This window comes from Rhincodon typus, chromosome 24, assembly GCF_021869965.1.
Source record: "Rhincodon typus isolate 14 chromosome 24, sRhiTyp1.1, whole genome shotgun sequence".
Lineage (NCBI taxonomy): Eukaryota > Metazoa > Chordata > Chondrichthyes > Orectolobiformes > Rhincodontidae > Rhincodon > Rhincodon typus.
The window spans coordinates 27,094,372-27,112,869 of record NC_063355.1 but is presented as its reverse complement, the minus strand read 5'-3'; the positions used below and the strand labels follow the sequence as shown (position 1 = coordinate 27,112,869).

Here is an 18,498-nt window from a genome sequence, read left to right as displayed (position 1 = left end):
GGAAAAAGCAATTAAGGGAAATGAACTTATCAGGCTAAGGGGGCAGACCTGAAGAATGGAACTGACTGGCGTGGTCTACAGGCTGCTAGCATAGACTCAACGGGCTGAACAGCCTCATTCGGTGTGGTAATGATTCTGCAATATATTTCTTTCATTTTCACTTGAAATGACATGTCATGACTAGGTAAGGGAGGGATGAATCAGCACCCCTCTTTTCAACTTCCTTGATTGGTCACTAAAATTGTTTAAGTACTTAATTAGCATGAGGCTTTTCCGATCTTTAACTTAACTGTAGTTAACCATTTTCACTATAATCAAAATACACACACACACACACACACACACGTGCAAGACACAGTTCAAAAGGCTAGTGTTAAGTACAAAAAAAAGATAAGAGTCTAGAGTCTTTTGGGTGCCTGATGTAGCCTATATGACTCGTATACATATTTTTAATACCATTTATCTTAAGTTTGGATTTTCAAAATTTAAATCAGTGGCAGAGTTTTTCTGTGTGTCTGAAGAGTTTAATGATTAACTTGTAGATTTTCTGCAGTGATTTCTTTTAAAATGGCTTGAGGGAGTTAGCTGCTTGTGTGCATTAGATGAGTTTATGACTGAGCAAAGTAAACAATGGCACTTCAAGGTTTCTGTTGAAAATTCTGGAAATTTTTTAAGCCTGAAGGAAACAGCCATAGCTTGAGAAAAAGTTTTTTTTTTAAATTTTCAGCCTTGCAGCAGTTATGTCGAAATCCTTAGATGAAGTTTGAAACAGTGCTCCTTAGAGAGGGAGAAGTTGGAAAAACTAGAGGACCTCAGAGTGAGGAGTTTAGTATAGTCCCAGGTCATATATGTTTGGATAAAACCCTGAAGAGGTTCCTCAAAGCTGAGAACATTTAAACTCAGGTATATGCAAACTCCAAGTAAAACCAAGCAGATTTTACAGACTGGGGGTGAAGACACAGTTAACCTAAGACTATTAAGACGTTAAGAAAATGGATTTTGATTTCCTAATGTTAATACTGTGCATGGGGTGCTTTTGGATACTGTAAAGGGATGCTTTGTGGATTTGTAAACTAATGTTTTAGGATTAATGGGATTATATTTCTACTATCAGTTTCAAAATCTGAAAGGGTATATTATACATAAATAGCTTGGTCTATGTTATTTTGTTTTCATTTCTTTTGGTTAATAAATTTTTGCTTTATTGTTAAAACAAATCTGCAAAATTGCGCACATATGTTTCAGTAATAGACCACTTCGTTAAAACCAAAACAACAAAAAAAATCTATCAAGCCAGATGTCAGTCTAAGAACTTGACTTGTCCTGTAAAAGGTGTCCTAGGGGAAAGGATCACTGAATTGACAAGGACTCAGCAGCAAAGGCAAGGGTTCCCTCTCAACAGGGCTCCTTCTCTCTAATCCTGGATCCCTCAATCAGATACCGAGTGTCTTTGAACAAGCTCACCCCCCAACCCCCCAACCTCCCTCCCCCCCCGCCCTATCCCGTGCTCCCATTCGAGCTGGCAAGCAATCTGAGCAGTATTTTCTCCTTGGACTTCCTGACTGGCAAACTGCCTTGCCTACTGCTGGCTGAATACCAGTAAAGCAGAATGAGGCATTTATCTGGGCATGAGTTCCCACTTCAATCGACAATGAGGCTGAAAGCCCATCCAAGTACCTTCCTTCCGGGAGATTTTCAGGGCAGAGGCAAAAACGTGGCAGTGCCCCCACCTGACACTGTAGTGCCTTAACGAATGCACCCACTGTCATCAGACACACCTTAAGAACAGCAGTAAATTCTAATCTTGCCATGTTATATTTATGAAACCCACCAGACTTCATGCTCATCAACATATACATTGCTTCTTGACAGATGAATAAAATTTCAGCGTGGTTTTTTTTTTAAAAAGCATGTAGATGTTAGTGATTATAATTAATACAAGTTTAATATTGCAAGTATTATTCAAAGTCATCTGTCACATCTCTGTAATAGGCTGTAATTGTACATTTTTCATACCATCCACATATGTGCAATTGTACGCTACAGTCTTTGCCAAGAATGTGGAAACATGCAGGGCAAAAGCATTAAGAAGAATGTTGTGGTGGCTATAGATTGGAAGCAAAATGCTTTGTGATGTTAAAGAGAGGGGAGGGTTATAGTACTTGAGAACAAAGGAAAACCGAGGATGGAAAAATGCCATCCAGACCACTGAAACTCATCTGTCTGGTACATTCACTTTCCCAGCTATGTTCTGAATATTTGTAATATTTCTGCCTTTAATATTTTTACTATGATCCAGATTGAACTGTTATGAAGATGCTTCATTATTAATATTTTTGAGGCTTCACATTTAAAGGATCATGGACAGTGGTTCATTTGAAGTGCACAGGAGATACCTGGACTGTTTTCTAAAAGGGGTCACTGAAAAGACATTGGAAATTCTTGTTAAAAAAATGCTTCCTGGAAGTCTCATGGCTTCTGAATTACTCTAATTGCTTTGACTTATTTACTGGATGTCATATTTCTGCGTTTGTGACTTTGTTTGGATTAGTTTGAAGTTTCAGTTGGGGTACAGTTGCTACGAAAGAGAAGCTAGCCAAGTGCCTGACTTTCTTAGGAAAAACCCTCAAGCCAGCTGTTCTCCAGATAAGCCTTTGCCAATGCAGTTCATTTAGGAATTATTGAGAATTCAAAGTTCCCAGTGGCAACTCCTATGTTATTGTCACTCGTCTATTGTATGCCAGGATGCTAACTGAAAGCTATCTTGAGCTATTTATAATATATCCCTTTTTTCTGTCAAGAACAAACCATTATTGGCTAAAGTGCTTTCTTCCAAAGTTAATCTTTGCAGGGAAAGTTTTTTTGTCTTTTTTCATCAATTAGTGTTTGTGTGAATATGTCAGATAAAAGGTTTTATGTTTATAAGATCCTGGTTCAAACTATGGTAATCAGCAATACAACTTTGTTGAATAAGTTCCATTTTTATAATAATTCAAGAATTTTGTTGCTTAGTAACGAAACCCGGCTGATGTCTTTTTTATTGTAAATCTAACATAAAGAAATTTCAAAATTGGCTGTATGGGTAATTGGGTAAATACTTAATTTCTTTTTAACCAGTGGAGTAATGGGACTGAAGAGCAACAGTCCATGCTCCAACCTCAATCATTACTGAATTTTAAGGAACTGAATTTGTTGGCAATTGAAATATCTTGGGAAATTTTGTAATATTTATAAGCATAATTGATATTCACCAGTTATGACAACATATTGGCCCTAAGCCCATAAAAGATCAGAATCCAAGTGATGAACAAAGAAAAAGCTAAGTGTTTTCTTCCTGGAATTTGGTTAGTTCCTATTTTATTAGTCAAAAAATAGTCACTAATCTAGAACTGGCACACCATGTGGTGTGCTTATAGAGGTCACATATGTAGGAGCTCACTCCAAGGATGAATCATTGCTTTCACCACAGGATAAAAAAAAGGAGAAAACCAGTTAAGGAAGAGAAGAGTAAGTCATGAGTAGTTGACAGGATATTCCTCTTGTTGGAGCATATACATCCATCTTCGGCTTTCACGCTTCCCATTCCAGTGTGGTTGTATTGAGCTGAGTTTGAATCAGCATCATCCTCATTGCTTGGATTCTGGTCTTTTAGGGGCTTGGGGTCACCAAGTGGTTATAACTGGTGAATATCAATTATGCTTATACATATTACAGTTTCCAAGGTATTATAATTGCAAACAAATTCAGTACCTTAAAATTTATAGGTCTTAGTTTCTGCATCCTCTACTTACATTACTGTACAAACATCTGCTTACAATTTGGAGGAGCAAATGAGTAGTTGTCAAAACAGCTCTCCCTCATTATGTTAGTAGTACACTCAACATTACACAAATATATTCTACATTACTGAATGGTTATGCGCAGCACGTTCTGTTAGGACCAGTGGAAGAATGAAGTCATCATATTAGAAGTGGGATAGGTGAAAGGTTATTAAAGTAAAAACTGGTACGTGTTGCATTCATATTTTGGGTATTAAAACAGGAAAACTGGTGATAAGTTTTGCAGTGGAATAGCACATCCATTTGGGACACAGCTAAATTCAAATGTTTTCATCCTAGCAACTAATAGAGGCATTAGTCTCTTTGCATTTTTTAATAAAGAACCTAATGTCTTTAGGGATCTTATTTCCTATGTTGAGAAGGTTCTTTGCCTTCATTACCTGCAATTACCTGCATTCCAGCAAGCGAGAAAAGTGGCTGATTTCCCAACTGGATAAGCAGAGTGGCGCCAGCAGACAAGAGGCAAAGGCAGGGGCAGAACCTCTGAAATCCACTCACTGACCTTACTTCCGACATCTCTGACCTGCGCCCCCGACCCCCACCCCCCACCCTCTTCATGAGAAGCAAGACAGTGAGGCCTACCTTTAAACTTGTGAATCCCCCAAAGTTGAAGCCTTGACTGAGAGTCATTAAGACCCAGAAGCTGTCGGCCTTCTGGAAAGCCAGGATGCCACAGCGGAAGTGGAGCTGCAAGATCAAGAAGCTCTCCAAAGGAACAAGCTGAGTGGTGCGTGATATGACAAACTTTCTTGGTGGTGGGGCACCTAACACATCTGTCCCCACACTTAGTCTGAAATAGGGCAAAATAAATCTCAAGCTTCCTTTCATTACAGAGTTATGCTTACGTTATACCTGACAGCACAGGGAAGGATTACATTTATATTGCATACTTTTTTTGCTGCATTCTTTCATCGCAATGCCAGCACTCTCACCATTATTATACACAAAAAACTATTTGTCACCATTGAACATGAGCAAGTAACTACTAATCCCAAACAATCGCTTTATAATTTCCAGAAAATTCACATTTTGATGGTACAATTAAAAAACGGCCCAAAAATTACCTGATAGTTATTACATTTATACTAATAATAGGGCAGATATGTTGGTTAAATTATACAAGAATATTTTAAGTCTGATTCACAACATCAGCAAAAAATAATTTCCCATTTAAATAGAGGCTAAATTTAAAGAGGAAGTTTCTTGTAGAGTGAGACAATTTCCAGACATTCACGACAGGGGGAATTCTACAGTAAATACACATATTTATGAAAGATCTGTTACAGATAAGGCTTACTGAGTCTACTTAATCAAGCACTTGCGGTCTGCTTACATAAAAACTATAAAATGGCTTTGATCAGCAGTAATATTATATTTTGTGCTAACACTGCAAAGAGGCAGCCAAAAGAAAATTAGGCCAAAAGTGTGGTAGCAGTCTGCACAGAAATCAAAACTCAATGCAAGGACTAGACAGAGAGCACATTCTATTCTTCAGCAATTCTACATTAATGCCAGACCCACTTAATGGAGTAAACACAGCCCTAATCCCTGCTGACCTCTCACCCTCCACAACTGCGATTTGTATTTGAAGAAATGAATAAATTAAGAATCCCTGTGTGCACTTGCAAAAAAAAATCACATGGAACCGATAAATTCATTTAAACAAAAACTAAACTGTACTCTTGTAAAGTAAGGAAAGTTCCTATTATAGTCAGAGTCTTGCCAATCTCATTCAGCTAATTCATGGGAATGGTCCAGCAATAGCTTTTTAACTGGCTGTACTTAAAAGGCTCTGACATGTGGATGGAGCTACAGTTCACTTTTATTACAGGAGAATTTCCTGAAACAAAACAGATTGTGTGTCTGAAGTAAATGTCCACCAACACTGTTAAACAAGCAGCTTGAAAAGTTGATAAGCAAGGTTTGATTGCATGACAACAGGTATGCTTGCCAGACTTCCGCAGATTCAGGAAGATTCCATGTGCCTTTAAAAATGGTGGGATGGGCATGGATGGTGGAGTCCCACATACATTTCCGACATGTCACAGATGAAGAGTTGAATTGAATTATTGTTATTGTCCTTCTCTCCTATCAGTAACAGATTTTCTAACTTTTTTCTTTTTATATTCTTTTCCCAGTTAAAACACACCATACAATGATTTCTCACACCCTGCGTGTGAAGTTCAAAATAAAAATGAACCACAGCAAGCTTTTTAGGGCCAAAGCAATTGCATTCAAACTCAGGGAAATAGCTTGTGATGCACAGTCAGACACACATACATCCAAGAAAGACAGAATGGAGGAAGAAGACAAGTTACAAAGTGCGCATTGCTTAAGATTAGAGATATCAGAATTAGTTCATGTGCAAACAAAAGTCTAGTAAAAGGTCCTGTCCCGAAACATCAGCTTTCCTGCTCCTCTGATGCTGCCTGGGCTGCTATGTTCCTCCAGCTCCACACTGTGTATTCTCTGACTCCAGCATCGGCAGTTCTTTCTATCTCTAGTAAATGAATGTCCAGTTGAGATTCATTCAGTTGGACGATGTCCTTTTCTGAGGAGGTCTGACACAGTTGAATTATTGGTGAAGATGTATAGTTGTAAGCTGGGAGTTACTTCACTTTGTAGTAAAATTGAGAGTCAAGAATCACGGGTTTTCATCAGTGTTGAGATCAGTGACAGGCATTTAGCTAAGCTGAAGCTGCTTATGATCCCCTTAGAAACAATGACCATAGCATGTAGAATTTAGCATTCAGTTTCAGAGGGAAGAACTGGAGTTAGAAACTACTGTGAGAAGCCTAAATAATGGTAATTACAAAGGAATGAGGGCAGAGCTGGCTGGGGCAGGTCAGGAGAAGAGTTTTGTGGAAAAGACAATTGATGAACAAGAGCAAATGTTTCAGAAAACAGTTCATGGCTCACAGCAAAGACATATTCCAGTGAGGAAGAGGAATTCTACAACAGGAATAAGCCAACTAGTGTTAAACTGGGAAGCTAAGGATGGCATCAAATTGAAAGAAATAAAAACATTAAACATGGCAAAGATTAATGGCAAGTCAGAGGAATGGGAATATTTTCAAAATCAACAAAAGACAACCAAAAAACTAATAAAAAAGCAGAAGATGAACTTTTAGGGTAATCTTGCAAGTAATATCAAGACAGATAGCAAGAGCTTCTTTAAATATAAAGAAAGGAAGGGAGAAGCCAAAGTGAATAGAGGCCTCTTAGAGAACAAAGCTGGCAAAATGATAATGGGGAACCAGGAAATGGCAAAAGAGTTGAAAAAATATTTTGCACCAGCCTTCACAAGAGAAGACACTAACAACATTCCAAAATTATTTAATAATTCTGGGGCTAAAGGAGATGAGAAAATAAATGTAATAACTACCATGAGAGAAAAAGTAGCAGGGAAACTAATGACACTAAAGACTGATAAGTCACCTGGACCTGATGGGATGTATCCTAGGATATTAGGAAGTATCTGTAGATGCAGTGGATCCACAGGTCGTAAGCTTCCAAGAATCCTTGGATTCTGGAAAAGTCCCAGAGGAATGGAAATGTACCAATATATCACCATTATTTGAAAAGGGAAGGAGACACTAAACAAGTCACTATAACGTCTGTTATTGGGAAACGCTAGAGGCTATTATAAATGATGTAAGAACAGGGCATCATGAAAGGTTGTGTAGGTTGGACTGGTACTCATTGGAATTTGTTTCCTCTTGTGGGGGTATCTCGGACCATAGTGCATAATCTCAGAATAAGGGAGATTTACTTTTAAGACAGAGATGAGAAAGAATTTCTTCCCTCAGTTGGAAGTCGGTCTGTGGAATTCTTTACAACAGAGGGCTGTTGAGACTGGGTCATTAAGTGTACTCAAGGCTGAGATAGATTTTTCATTAGTAAGGGAATCAGATGTTCTAGGGAATGGCAGGAAAATGGAATTGAGGATTGTTAGATCAGCCATGATCTCATTGAATGGTGGATCAGACTCGATGAGCTGAATAGCCTACTACTCTCACATTTTATGGTCTTATTTACAAGCAAACTGACAAACAAAAGTCAAAGCTATACAATTAAAGGTGGTTCAAATGAACCAGCAGTTTCAGTCATGTGACTAGGGATTTGAACTGAAACACTCAGATGACAAGGTGGTTTTGAGGTTCCCTCACCAAAAGCAATTGTGTTTTTATAATATTTGACTGATGAGTTAAAACATAAGGCATTTTGATGGTTTCCTTTGTTTATAACAGTCAGAGGTAAACTTTCACCCACTCGTCCTTTGTGTTAGTTTGGCTAAAATGTTCACTCAATGCAAGAAGTGTCACGTTCCAGGAGGTAACTGCTGGACAATTCTGGATGTAATCAGTTTGCGAATTCTGTGCTTGACAGGAGTCATTTTAAAGGAGCAAGAGTCTTTCTTTAAAAAGAAGAATTTATAAAAGATAAGCAGCATCAGAGGAGCAGGAAGGCTGACGTTTCGGGCCTAGACCCTTCTTCAGAAAATGTGGAAGGCCCGAAACGTCAGCTTTCCTGCTCCTCTGATGCTGCTTGGCCTGCTGTGTTCATCCAGCTCTACACCTTGTATATCTCAGATTCTCCAGCATCTGCAGTTCCTACTATTTATAAAAGATAATATAGTTTTAAAAATTAGAATATCTCTGTTTGTGATCTGTGGGCATTATAGACAGATCCAACTTTTGTTAGCTGGGAGAAAGCAGGGTATGAATCATTTAGTTAAGGAAACTCCAACTTAGCAACGCCACCTGCTGAGTTTGAAGAGAGCTGATTTTCATCGAAATCATAGGGCAAAATCAGCAGTATGGAAGTGACAAACCTTTTCAGAAGTATGCATAAATATTCATGAAGGGTGGATCAGTCTGTTTATTTATAATCTGAAGTTTTTTTTGAGAAGTTGTCAGTGACAGTCTGCTAGATTGCTTTGACTGCATCTGGTGTAGGTTAGAAAAAAAACATAACCACCCATTCTACATATCAACAGAGTTCTTCATTGCTCTTTCACAAGCTTGTTATTATGACATTATGCATGCTTGGCTGAGTTTCAAAAGCTACTAATTTGTCAGCAGGGAATGCGGAGTTCACATTTTGATTGACAGGTTAAAAGGCTATTTTTAAAACAAAAGTCTTTGACGTGGCTACTGAATTATTGCGTTTATTTTTTATAACAGATTTACCATTTGAAAATATTTTAAAGTTTTAAATAAGTTTCATGAAAGGAAGTGTTTTCACAACCTAGTATGTTTTGAGTGAGAGCTATATTAGATTGTTAGACGTTTATTTTTTCATCTCAACATGTCTTCTGATGGAAATGGTGGTTAGGAGGTACCATGAGGGTATGATGGGACATTGTGAAAGAAATAATATTGTAACAACATCAAAAACAGCAGTAACTAAATTCCAGGGAATCTAGGTGTGTATCTACTTGCCTGCTATGATCTGCTTCCACAGTATGTGGGCTGAATTCACTCCGTCCCTGCCTTCTTGGAACAAAATCTAGGCCTCATGGTGCACTTTAGATGCAGGTCTGCTGAATTTGAAAACATCCTGATTCGAGGTGTAGCAGAAATCCAGCCCACATAATGGTGAGCCTGATAATGCGTGTATGCATTTATTCTACAGATTGATTGATTCTCATTCGGAATTATAACGTTCATTAGCTGCTTTTCTGTAAAATGTTTTTCTGCCTTTTTCCTTCAAGGAAACGTAAGTGTACCCCCATATGCTCACATACCTGGTGTTGCTGGGATCAGGGATGCATCTGTTTTCAATGTTTCCAAATTATGCTGTCACCATACATGAATATTCTACTCTACATCATCACTATGCCAACCTTTAAACTGGGATTTTAAGTGACGGTCAAAATTAGCTCAGAATGGCTGGGGTAGGTCTTTAAGGAGTGGTGGCACCTAAAGTCAAACACATTACAAAACAATTTCTTTTGGTGATACCAAGAACTACCGATGCTGGAGTCAGAGACAATACAGTGTGGAGCTGGAGGAACACGGCAGCCAGGCAGCATCGGAAGAGCAGGAAAGTTGACCCTTCTTCCTGGCCTCGACCCGAAACATCAACCGTCCTGGTCCTCTAATGCTGCCTGGCCTGCTGTGTTCCTCCAGCTCCACACTGTATTGTCAATTTCTTTTGGTGATTGTGTTATTAAGTTCCTTTCCCATTTGTGACAGTAGATAATTCTTCCACAGGAGGGCTCTTGCTTGTGGTGCAGTGGCAGTGTCCCTACTTCTGGATCAGGAGGCCTGGGATCAAGGCCCACCTACTCCACAGGTGTCTAATAATATCTCTGAGCAGGTCAATCAGAAAATATCTACTTAACTTTTCCAGGGGTAAACAGAAGGTAAACAAACTTTGCACATTTAATTTTCCAGCGATAAAGAATGTCCGAGGCTCCCTTAATGTTTTGTGTTATAATTAATGTCTTCTGCTTTTAATTATTGAACTGCTCAACTTGTTCCATTCTGATTCTTGTCTCCAACTACACAGAGATGAATCTAATGTGTGTCAGTAAAATGGAATTAGAACACATTGGAAATCACTGCTAACTTATTCTTGCTGAAGTGCATCTTAAGTTCATTCACTCAAACCCTAGATAAAAGGCTAATATTTACTTCCATTCATTATTTTAAACAGAAAGGCTAATGTAAAGATAAAACAGTGAACACCACTTTACCTTCATACTTTGTTTCAATTAGCAAACAAACAAATATATAGCTCTGAGATACTCGCAATGTTGGAGAATGATAGGGAATTCTGAACTTCAAGAGAAACTAGTCTATTCTGCAAAGAGAAAGAACGACATCCCCATGGGAACTTATCAGATAACTATAGCTGCACTATTCTTTTTTAGAAGAAGATACTTTTAAAAACCCACCGAATAAGATTCTAATTTCACTTGTGAATTGACCTGATAACAAACAAACTTTTAAGTAAGTTATGGTTAGTGCCAAGAGAAGGACATATAGAAGCTCCAAATTTCTGAATCACACGATCTGCTGTCATGAATAAATGTCAAGAGTGAAATTTCTGCCAGCCCAATCAGCTGGGTCTCTCACCTCCCTCAGAATCCCAGGACTGGAAAACTGAAATGTTACAGGGTGACCCAAAGCTGCATAGGATTGTGGAAAGATTATGACACAGGAAGACGTGATTTGGCCTCTCGTGACTGTGACAACTGAAAAACAGTTACCTTGTCTACACCCACCTTCCAACTCGGTCTGTGGTCCTGTGAGTTATGGCACCTCGAGAATATCAGCAAGAGTTTAGTTAAGTGATGAGGGTGGGTGCCTCAAACACCCTTTCAGGCAGTGAGTTCCAGATCTTGCCTAGTGAAAAGGTTCCCTCTGTTCCTTCCACAAGTTACTGTAAATCTATGCCTCCTGCTTGTTAGACTCTCTGCTAATGGAAATAGAATCCCTCCAGTGCAGAAGCAGGCCATTCGGCCTATTGGGTCTGCACTGACCCTCCGAAAAGCATTTCTACCCAGATCTATGCCCGAAACCCTGTCTCCTGCATTCCCCATGGCTAATCCACCTAACCTACATATCGCTGGACACTATCAGCAATTTAACATGGACAATCTGTCTAACCTGCCCATCTTCAGACTGTGGGAGGAAACCGGAGCACCCAGAGGAAACTCATGCAGATATGGCGAGAATGTGCAAACTCCACACGTACAGTAGATGGGCAGGACCTACCTAGGTTCCTCAATTTTATACACTACAATTAAACCTCTTCTGTATACCCAATTACACTACCTACTTACTTGGAGTGGTGGGGGCGTAGGAACGAGGAAATTTATCAGAGGGATTATAGGGTAAGTTAGTGCAGTGGCAGACATACTGGATTTAAAACTAGGCTACTCTTAAAGCACATCAGCAGACAGTAATTTGCAACTGTAAACCAAAAAAGAAACAAGAGAGCTGGAATGTTCCTGGCAAGTGATGTAATATTATTCCAGTGGAAATTAGATGTGGATTAACTGAGTGGTAGTGGGCATCAAGAGACCAATTGATTTAGCAGCCAGAGTTATATGGAAAGAAGCGGCAAGGGTATTAAGTGGCAATGTGCTAATCTGCAGGACCTTCTCAAAGGCAGTATAACGTTTAATGAGCTCTCAAAATCTGTAAACTGACATTAATTTATTGCTTATTAATTTCAGAAAGTAAATCTTTATTTAGAATCAGAATCCCTACACTGTGGAAGTAGGACAATTGGCCCATCATGTCCACACTGACCCTCCGAAGAGCATCCCACCCAGACCCACTCCCCTACCCCAGTAACCCTGCTTTTCCCATGGCTAATCCACCTAGCCTGCACATCCCTGGACGCTATGGGCAATTTAGCATGGCCAATCCACCTAACCTGCACATCTTTGGACTGTGGCAGGAAACCAGAGGAAACCCACGCAGACATGGGGAGAATGTGCAAACTCCACACAGACTGTCGCTCGGGGTTAGAATCGAGCCCAGGTCCCTGTGAGACACCACTGAGCTACCGTGTCCCCCCAAAGTGCTTTTGTAAATCTAAGGCTATACCTCTTTGCACTAAATGATCTGTGGTTGTACTGTAACACAAGGAAGATTTAATTTTGCAACATATGCTGCTGCCATTCTATAGGATTTCCATAAATGAAGTGTTGAAAATTTTCCCTATGGTTATGAAAGTCAATAGTCCACGACTAGTAATAGCAAACATCCTCCTTCTATCCAGGAAACATCGTTCCCAAGAACAGCAGGCAGCAAAAGGAGGCAAAGCAAATCTTGGAAAGGAGATGTGGTAAAAGACAAGTTGCTGTTGTTGACAGTCTGCATCGACAGATGGTCAAAGAACTTAAGTGGTTTTTAGTTTTGAGGCTCAAAGTTTGAAGAAACCCTTACGGGAGTCTACAGGAAAGAAAAATAGGAAAGCTGTAAACTCAGGCAGGATTTTCAGCTCTGATGTGGGCGAACACTGTAGTGGGCAGTATTTCCCAGGTGGCCTGCAGTCTCCCAGAGACCAGGGAGACAAGGCCAAAGTCCTGGAAGTCACGTCCAGGTGACAGGTAGGTTTTCTGGAGGTTAACCGGCAACCCAGGCAGATACTCACTTGCACAGCAGATGGTGAAAAGTAAACATATATTTACAAAATTGGAAGCTTATTCCCAGTGATTTCTCACTCATGCCTCCTACGTATCCTCTTCTTTCTCTTCCTTTCCCTTCCACAACGTCTGAAAGCATTCCCAGGTCACGCAGCTGGGATGGTGGGAGCCTGCTCCACAGTGAGGGCCACTGACCTTGAGGGTTTTGGTCAAGTTTGTTGGTAGAGGGCCCAGATGTGCTGAGTGTGTCCTGCCCAGGGCTGAGGCTGGCAGGTAGGGTGAAGGCAGATGGTCAGCCACTTTGGACTGTCCTGAGAGGAGACTTTCTGGGGAGGTCTGTACGTGGCTCCTCTTCCTCCAAACGCCTCCTAGTCACACTTACTCTGTCTTCCTGTGAGGATAGAGCACAATGGCTAGAGTGATGGAGACTGAAACTGTTGGCCCTTCCTTAGTAGGAAAGCCACCAACCTGTCCATGGATGCAGCCAGAAACTCACATGCCTGAGACAGCTGGGTCCTTTGCTGCTTGCTGCCTCTCTGTTTGATACAGGCTCCTCTCCTACTTGGGGCTGAGCAGGTGCCTGGTCTCCAACAGTCCTCCGAGTGCCAGTGACCTGGGAGTTTTCTTCCTTGGCCAGGTGTGGACAAATGGCAGTGAAATGCTCGCTGGCAGGAGCTACTGACTCTGATCTAGATAAAATACCCAGGGAGGTGACAGCGCCTGAGCTGGTGGAGGATGCAGGACACAGCGTTGCCAGTGCTTTGTCCAAAGCATCCGGGCTGTCTTCGTCAGAGGCTGAGTCAATGGAGTCATATTCGACTTAAACTATTAACTCTCTATGCACAGGTGCTGCTTGGTCTGCTAACAATATTTTGGAAGTCCTGCTATTTAGCTGCTACGTAAACTTTAAATTAAAAATCGTAATGTTTCCCATTCATTCAGTTGGGTCCTGCTTGACCTGATAAAACATGGCAAAAAACACATTGCTTTTTTCTCTATAGAATCCTGTGCCATTTGCTCCAATAAGGAAAATACTTGATCCATTGGATGTCTAAATGAAACATCTAGTTGGGTTTTTTCTATGTTTTTAATGACAAGACCTGGTCTGCAATGCTAATGAGTTTTCTTCATACCAATGAACATTTTTTCCATGTTATAAATTGTTGTAACTTCAATTTTCACAGCAGAAGCTGAAGATGACAAGATCTGAATTTTTTTTAAAATGTAGTTGCACGGATTAGGGATCACCAACAATATTACAAGCTGCAGACAAGCCTAAACAACTTAATCAAAAGAAAAGGCTCCTTGACATAACTAAAAATGCATATTCAGCTGTCCTTCTTTACTTCACAAGGTTAAATCTGAAGATTAAGTCTTTATTTCTCTTAATATTGACTGCAAATTATCAATATGAGTCGATATTCACATCATCGCTGGTGCAACCAAAAGCATATAATGCTTGTATTACTGCATTACATTACAAGCAAGTTACATAATTCATTGTTTTTTTCCCCAAATATGCTTGGAATGACTCTGTTTGAAATGGGCACACAGATCACAGAAATGCCACAAATCATCACAGTGCAAGTTACACACATGTACAGTTATTCCAGCATTTTAAAATACATGATTGCACCTTGTTTAGGATACAAAAAATGGTGAAAAATAACACAATCACTCAGGTTTCTCATAAATTGACACAAATGATCAAAAAGTAAATTAACAGAAACCATTTTGGATTGACCTAGTTCTGTAAGCACTATAACCAAAGGCAGCGTTACAGAACAGTCTGCTGAGACAATGCTTTCCCTTCTCTTTTCATGCATTCTTCCAAAGTTTTCCTTCTGGAATTTTCTATACACAAGACTTTAAAGACCTATGATAGTTTCCACTTCCATAGGTTAGCTGGAAGGGTAGCCCATGTCCTCAGAGTCTCCATTAAATTAATCACATGATCATTTCTTTCCCTCTGTTCTTTTTGTGACAATAGCTGGTTTTGAGCCTGGTTACCAAATCACTCACCAAACAAAAAATATGTTTTTTCCAATTTAGTCATGAAAACTTTCAGTGCACGATACTGAATGCCTTCCTTCAACTACTCTTTGACCTTTCTCTGTTCTGATATTTCTTTTGTCTCTCCTCGTGGGAACAGCATTCATTTCCTTACTTATACCTTGGTGAATCTCCTCTGCACCCTTCTCCATGAATTGGACATTCTTTCTGAAGCAATACACCCAACATGGCAAAAATCTGGCAAAAGTCTGGCACTCTAATTTTCAAACTGTGCAAACAAAAGAGCTTGGAATGGGAGTTCCTGAAAGATTGTCCATAAATTGGACATTTTTATAATAAGTTGCTCGTTGTGTATGCAGCTGAAATGTTTCATTCTTGTATAACCTGCTGTCAGCTAAAACAGGAAGTGATATTAGCATCTAAAGGTTATCTCCAAATTGTTCTCTCACTGATTCAGTGCAGAGTAGGATTAGAGAGGTTTGTTCAATAAATTACTATCTTGAAAACAGTTCATCTGAATGAAGAATGTGGGAGATCAAGCTCGCAAGATCTATATTATTGTCACTTATAAAAGAAAATATGACTATGTTTTTGAATAACTGACCTTTTGGGCCCCGGGCTCCAGGCAAGCCTCGCACAGCTGGAGCACCTCGGATTTTAATCGTATCTTCAGGTGCTCCTTTAAGCATCAGGTGTCCGTGGTTTGTCACTAGAGAGCTGACTGGCTCTGCAGCTGCCAGTAAAGCCACCTGTGGTGCAAGGACAAAGAGTTCAATGATCCCTGCTGGCCTCTGTGAGCAGAAACATTTAGAAGGGACACTATATAGCACGATACCAACAGCACTGCACAGCATTCTCGTCTCAGTACAGAACATTGCACAGCATTCCTGTCTTGCTTTAAGAGAACTGTACAGAGTTTCCATTTTGATATAGTGCACTGTGCAGAGTTATCATCTCCATACTGTGTTTAAAAAAAGTATAGAACAACAAAGGTTTATAAAAACTTGAACTGAGAGATTACAGCTATCAGGAACACATGGCCCCATTTCTGAAGAAGGGTCTAGACCCGAAACGTCAGCTTTCCTGCTCCTCTGATGCTGTTTGGCTTGCTGTGTTCATCCAGCTCTACACCTTGTTATCACAGTTCTAATGAACTCATGTTAGGATCCCTACAGAAACAGGCCATTCAGCCCAACAAGTCCACACTGACCCTCTCAAGAGCATCCCACCCAGACCCATCCCCTTACCCTATCCCTGTAACCCTGCATTTCCCATGGCTAATGCGCCTAATCTACACATCCCTGAACACTACGGGCAATTTAGCATGGCCAATCCACCCAGCCTGCACATCTATGTACTGTGGGAGGAAACCAGAGCACCAGGAGGAAACCTATGCAGATGCTGGGAGAATGTGCCAACTCCACACAGACAATCACTCGAGGCTGGAATCAAACTCGGGTCCCTGGTGCTCTGAGGTAGCAGTGCTAGCCACTGAGCCACCCTAAAAGGGAAATGAGAATTTCGTTTATTCAGAAAGTGGTTAGAGTATTGGGCTTGCTAGCTAAGAATGTAGTTGAAACAAACTGCTTTGATGCTTACAAATGCAACTCGGAGGCATACATGAAAGATAAGTGAGTAGAATGATATTTCAAAAAGCTGAGATGAGGTAGATGAAATGGAGTATTAACACAAGCAGACTAGTTGGGCCAAATAATCGCGGACTATAAATGAACACATCCAGGAATTTAATAAAAACTGCACAGATCAATTAGAATCTGCTCAAGTGTACCTTGGCCTCCAGTGTCCCCAAACGGTCAGTCAGCTGGGAAATTTTACTGCAGTTTAAGCAATCTGTAAAACAAAGGCTTTTCTATCAGAATTGGAAGAGTTTTTTTAAATAAAGGAAGCAACAAACATAGGAGCTGGATTATTCTAAGAATAAACAATATAAGTTATGCTTTGCTATGCGGTCATGAAGAATACTTTGAGTTACAATTTTATCTTGTTTTAAATTACACTTGAAACATCATTTCAAAACTGCAAATCTAAAGCAAATTTATGAATTTTTTTTAGTGATCCCTTATCATTATCATATACAAGGCACATATGAGTGAAGATTGCAAATACTTTTCCGAGTAAAGAACAGGGATCAATTTATGGCACAGGCTTTGCATCAACCAGTGAATTGAAGATGCCCACTGCTGACCTTGAGGAAGGGTGCCCACAAAGATCTAAGAATCTTCATGAATTTTCCACTTTGCCAACTCTCAGTTTGTCACTGAGGCAAGGAGATCTCTTGTTTTCCAGCAATGGTGATGTCATTAAGCAGGGTAAACAGCCAATCATATGGAGGTACTCTCACAGACAAGAAACAAGGAAGTGAAAAACGCTGAAATTTTGACGTCTATTCTTTGTTTTCGCAGCGATTGAGATATATTGAGCCATTGCAAGGGATTAAGCTCGAAGTCAACATATCACAAAGACACATTTTAAAGATACTTATTTTGAAAATGTGAACGTTTAACAGTAAAAAGAACAACTTAGTTTGCTATTGAAAATCCAGTTCACCTCATTCAAAAAGGTACTTTTCATGGGTGTTTACAGTGAGCCTGAGTCTAGGAGTGCTAGTTTTCACCAAAAACAGAAAATGCTGGTGCTACTCCAGCAACATCTGTGGGGAGAGACATAGAGTTAATGTTTCTCGTAAAGGATTGCAGGATGACAGTTTAATACTTATCCCAGTATGATCGCACAGCAAGGACCTCACTTCAGAACCTGCTTTTATTTTGGATTTCCAGCATCTGCAGTATTTCGATTGTGCTCTAGTTTTTGTCAGTTCAGTAATTCCTATTTGATTGCAATCTAGGGTGACTTCAACAGCACACCCTGTGGGGAAGTGCTGAATTATTGATAGCAGTCTCTGGGTTTCCACATTTAACTGTGCAGAGAAATTGCTGTCAGTCATAAAATTGGCCTGGACTCCCACAGAGCAACAACAATGAATATAGGCAGTTACACGACAGATTTTTCCTGTGAAATCAAAACTAATGTAGTGCTTGATCTGTTCTGTACTACTTTAATTCTATTCCATGGAGTATTTTAACCAACTGGGCTACTGGGGAAGCTGAAAGTTCTACTAAAGTTCTACTTCAGCTAAGAAGTAGGGAAATTAAACGATACATTGCTACATGATTTATGCCACAAAGGTGGGTGTAGTGTTTTCGTAGTAAACGTTACATGCACGCAACAAGATTGACTAATTTAATTTTCTCTCTAATCAGGCACATACACCAGGATCAAAATGCAACATCTTATCACTTGTTATACAAACGAGCGAACAATTTGCCATGTTTCCCTCCAACAGGAGCCAGCTGAGTGTAGATGAGCCAACAGCTTAATTGAAACAGAGGAAGCAGCAGCAAGGCAAGTTCAAGTTCAGTTACGGTAAACAGTTCAGTCAACTTAAAAATGCTGCATTCTCAACACTGATTTAAAGAGCACATTAATGACTTCCTGCAATCTATCAGAGGAAATGTG

The 18,498-nt window shown here is 39.9% G+C and overlaps 1 protein-coding gene across 5 annotated transcripts in view; it reads right to left on the bottom strand.

The window, feature by feature from the left end:
• Window positions 1–18,498, bottom strand: part of LOC109928721 (EMI domain-containing protein 1) — a 308,825-nt gene that overhangs the window by 97,629 nt on the left and 192,698 nt on the right. For all 5 annotated transcript variants that reach the window (XM_048611521.1, XM_048611520.1, XM_048611524.1 and 2 more), the window contains exons 5-6: window positions 16,751–16,812; window positions 15,566–15,710 (exon numbers count right to left, since the gene is read on the bottom strand). In XM_048611521.1, coding sequence (XP_048467478.1) covers window positions 15,566–15,710; window positions 16,751–16,812 — 207 coding nt within the window. The remainder of the gene's footprint in view (window positions 1–15,565; window positions 15,711–16,750; window positions 16,813–18,498) is intronic.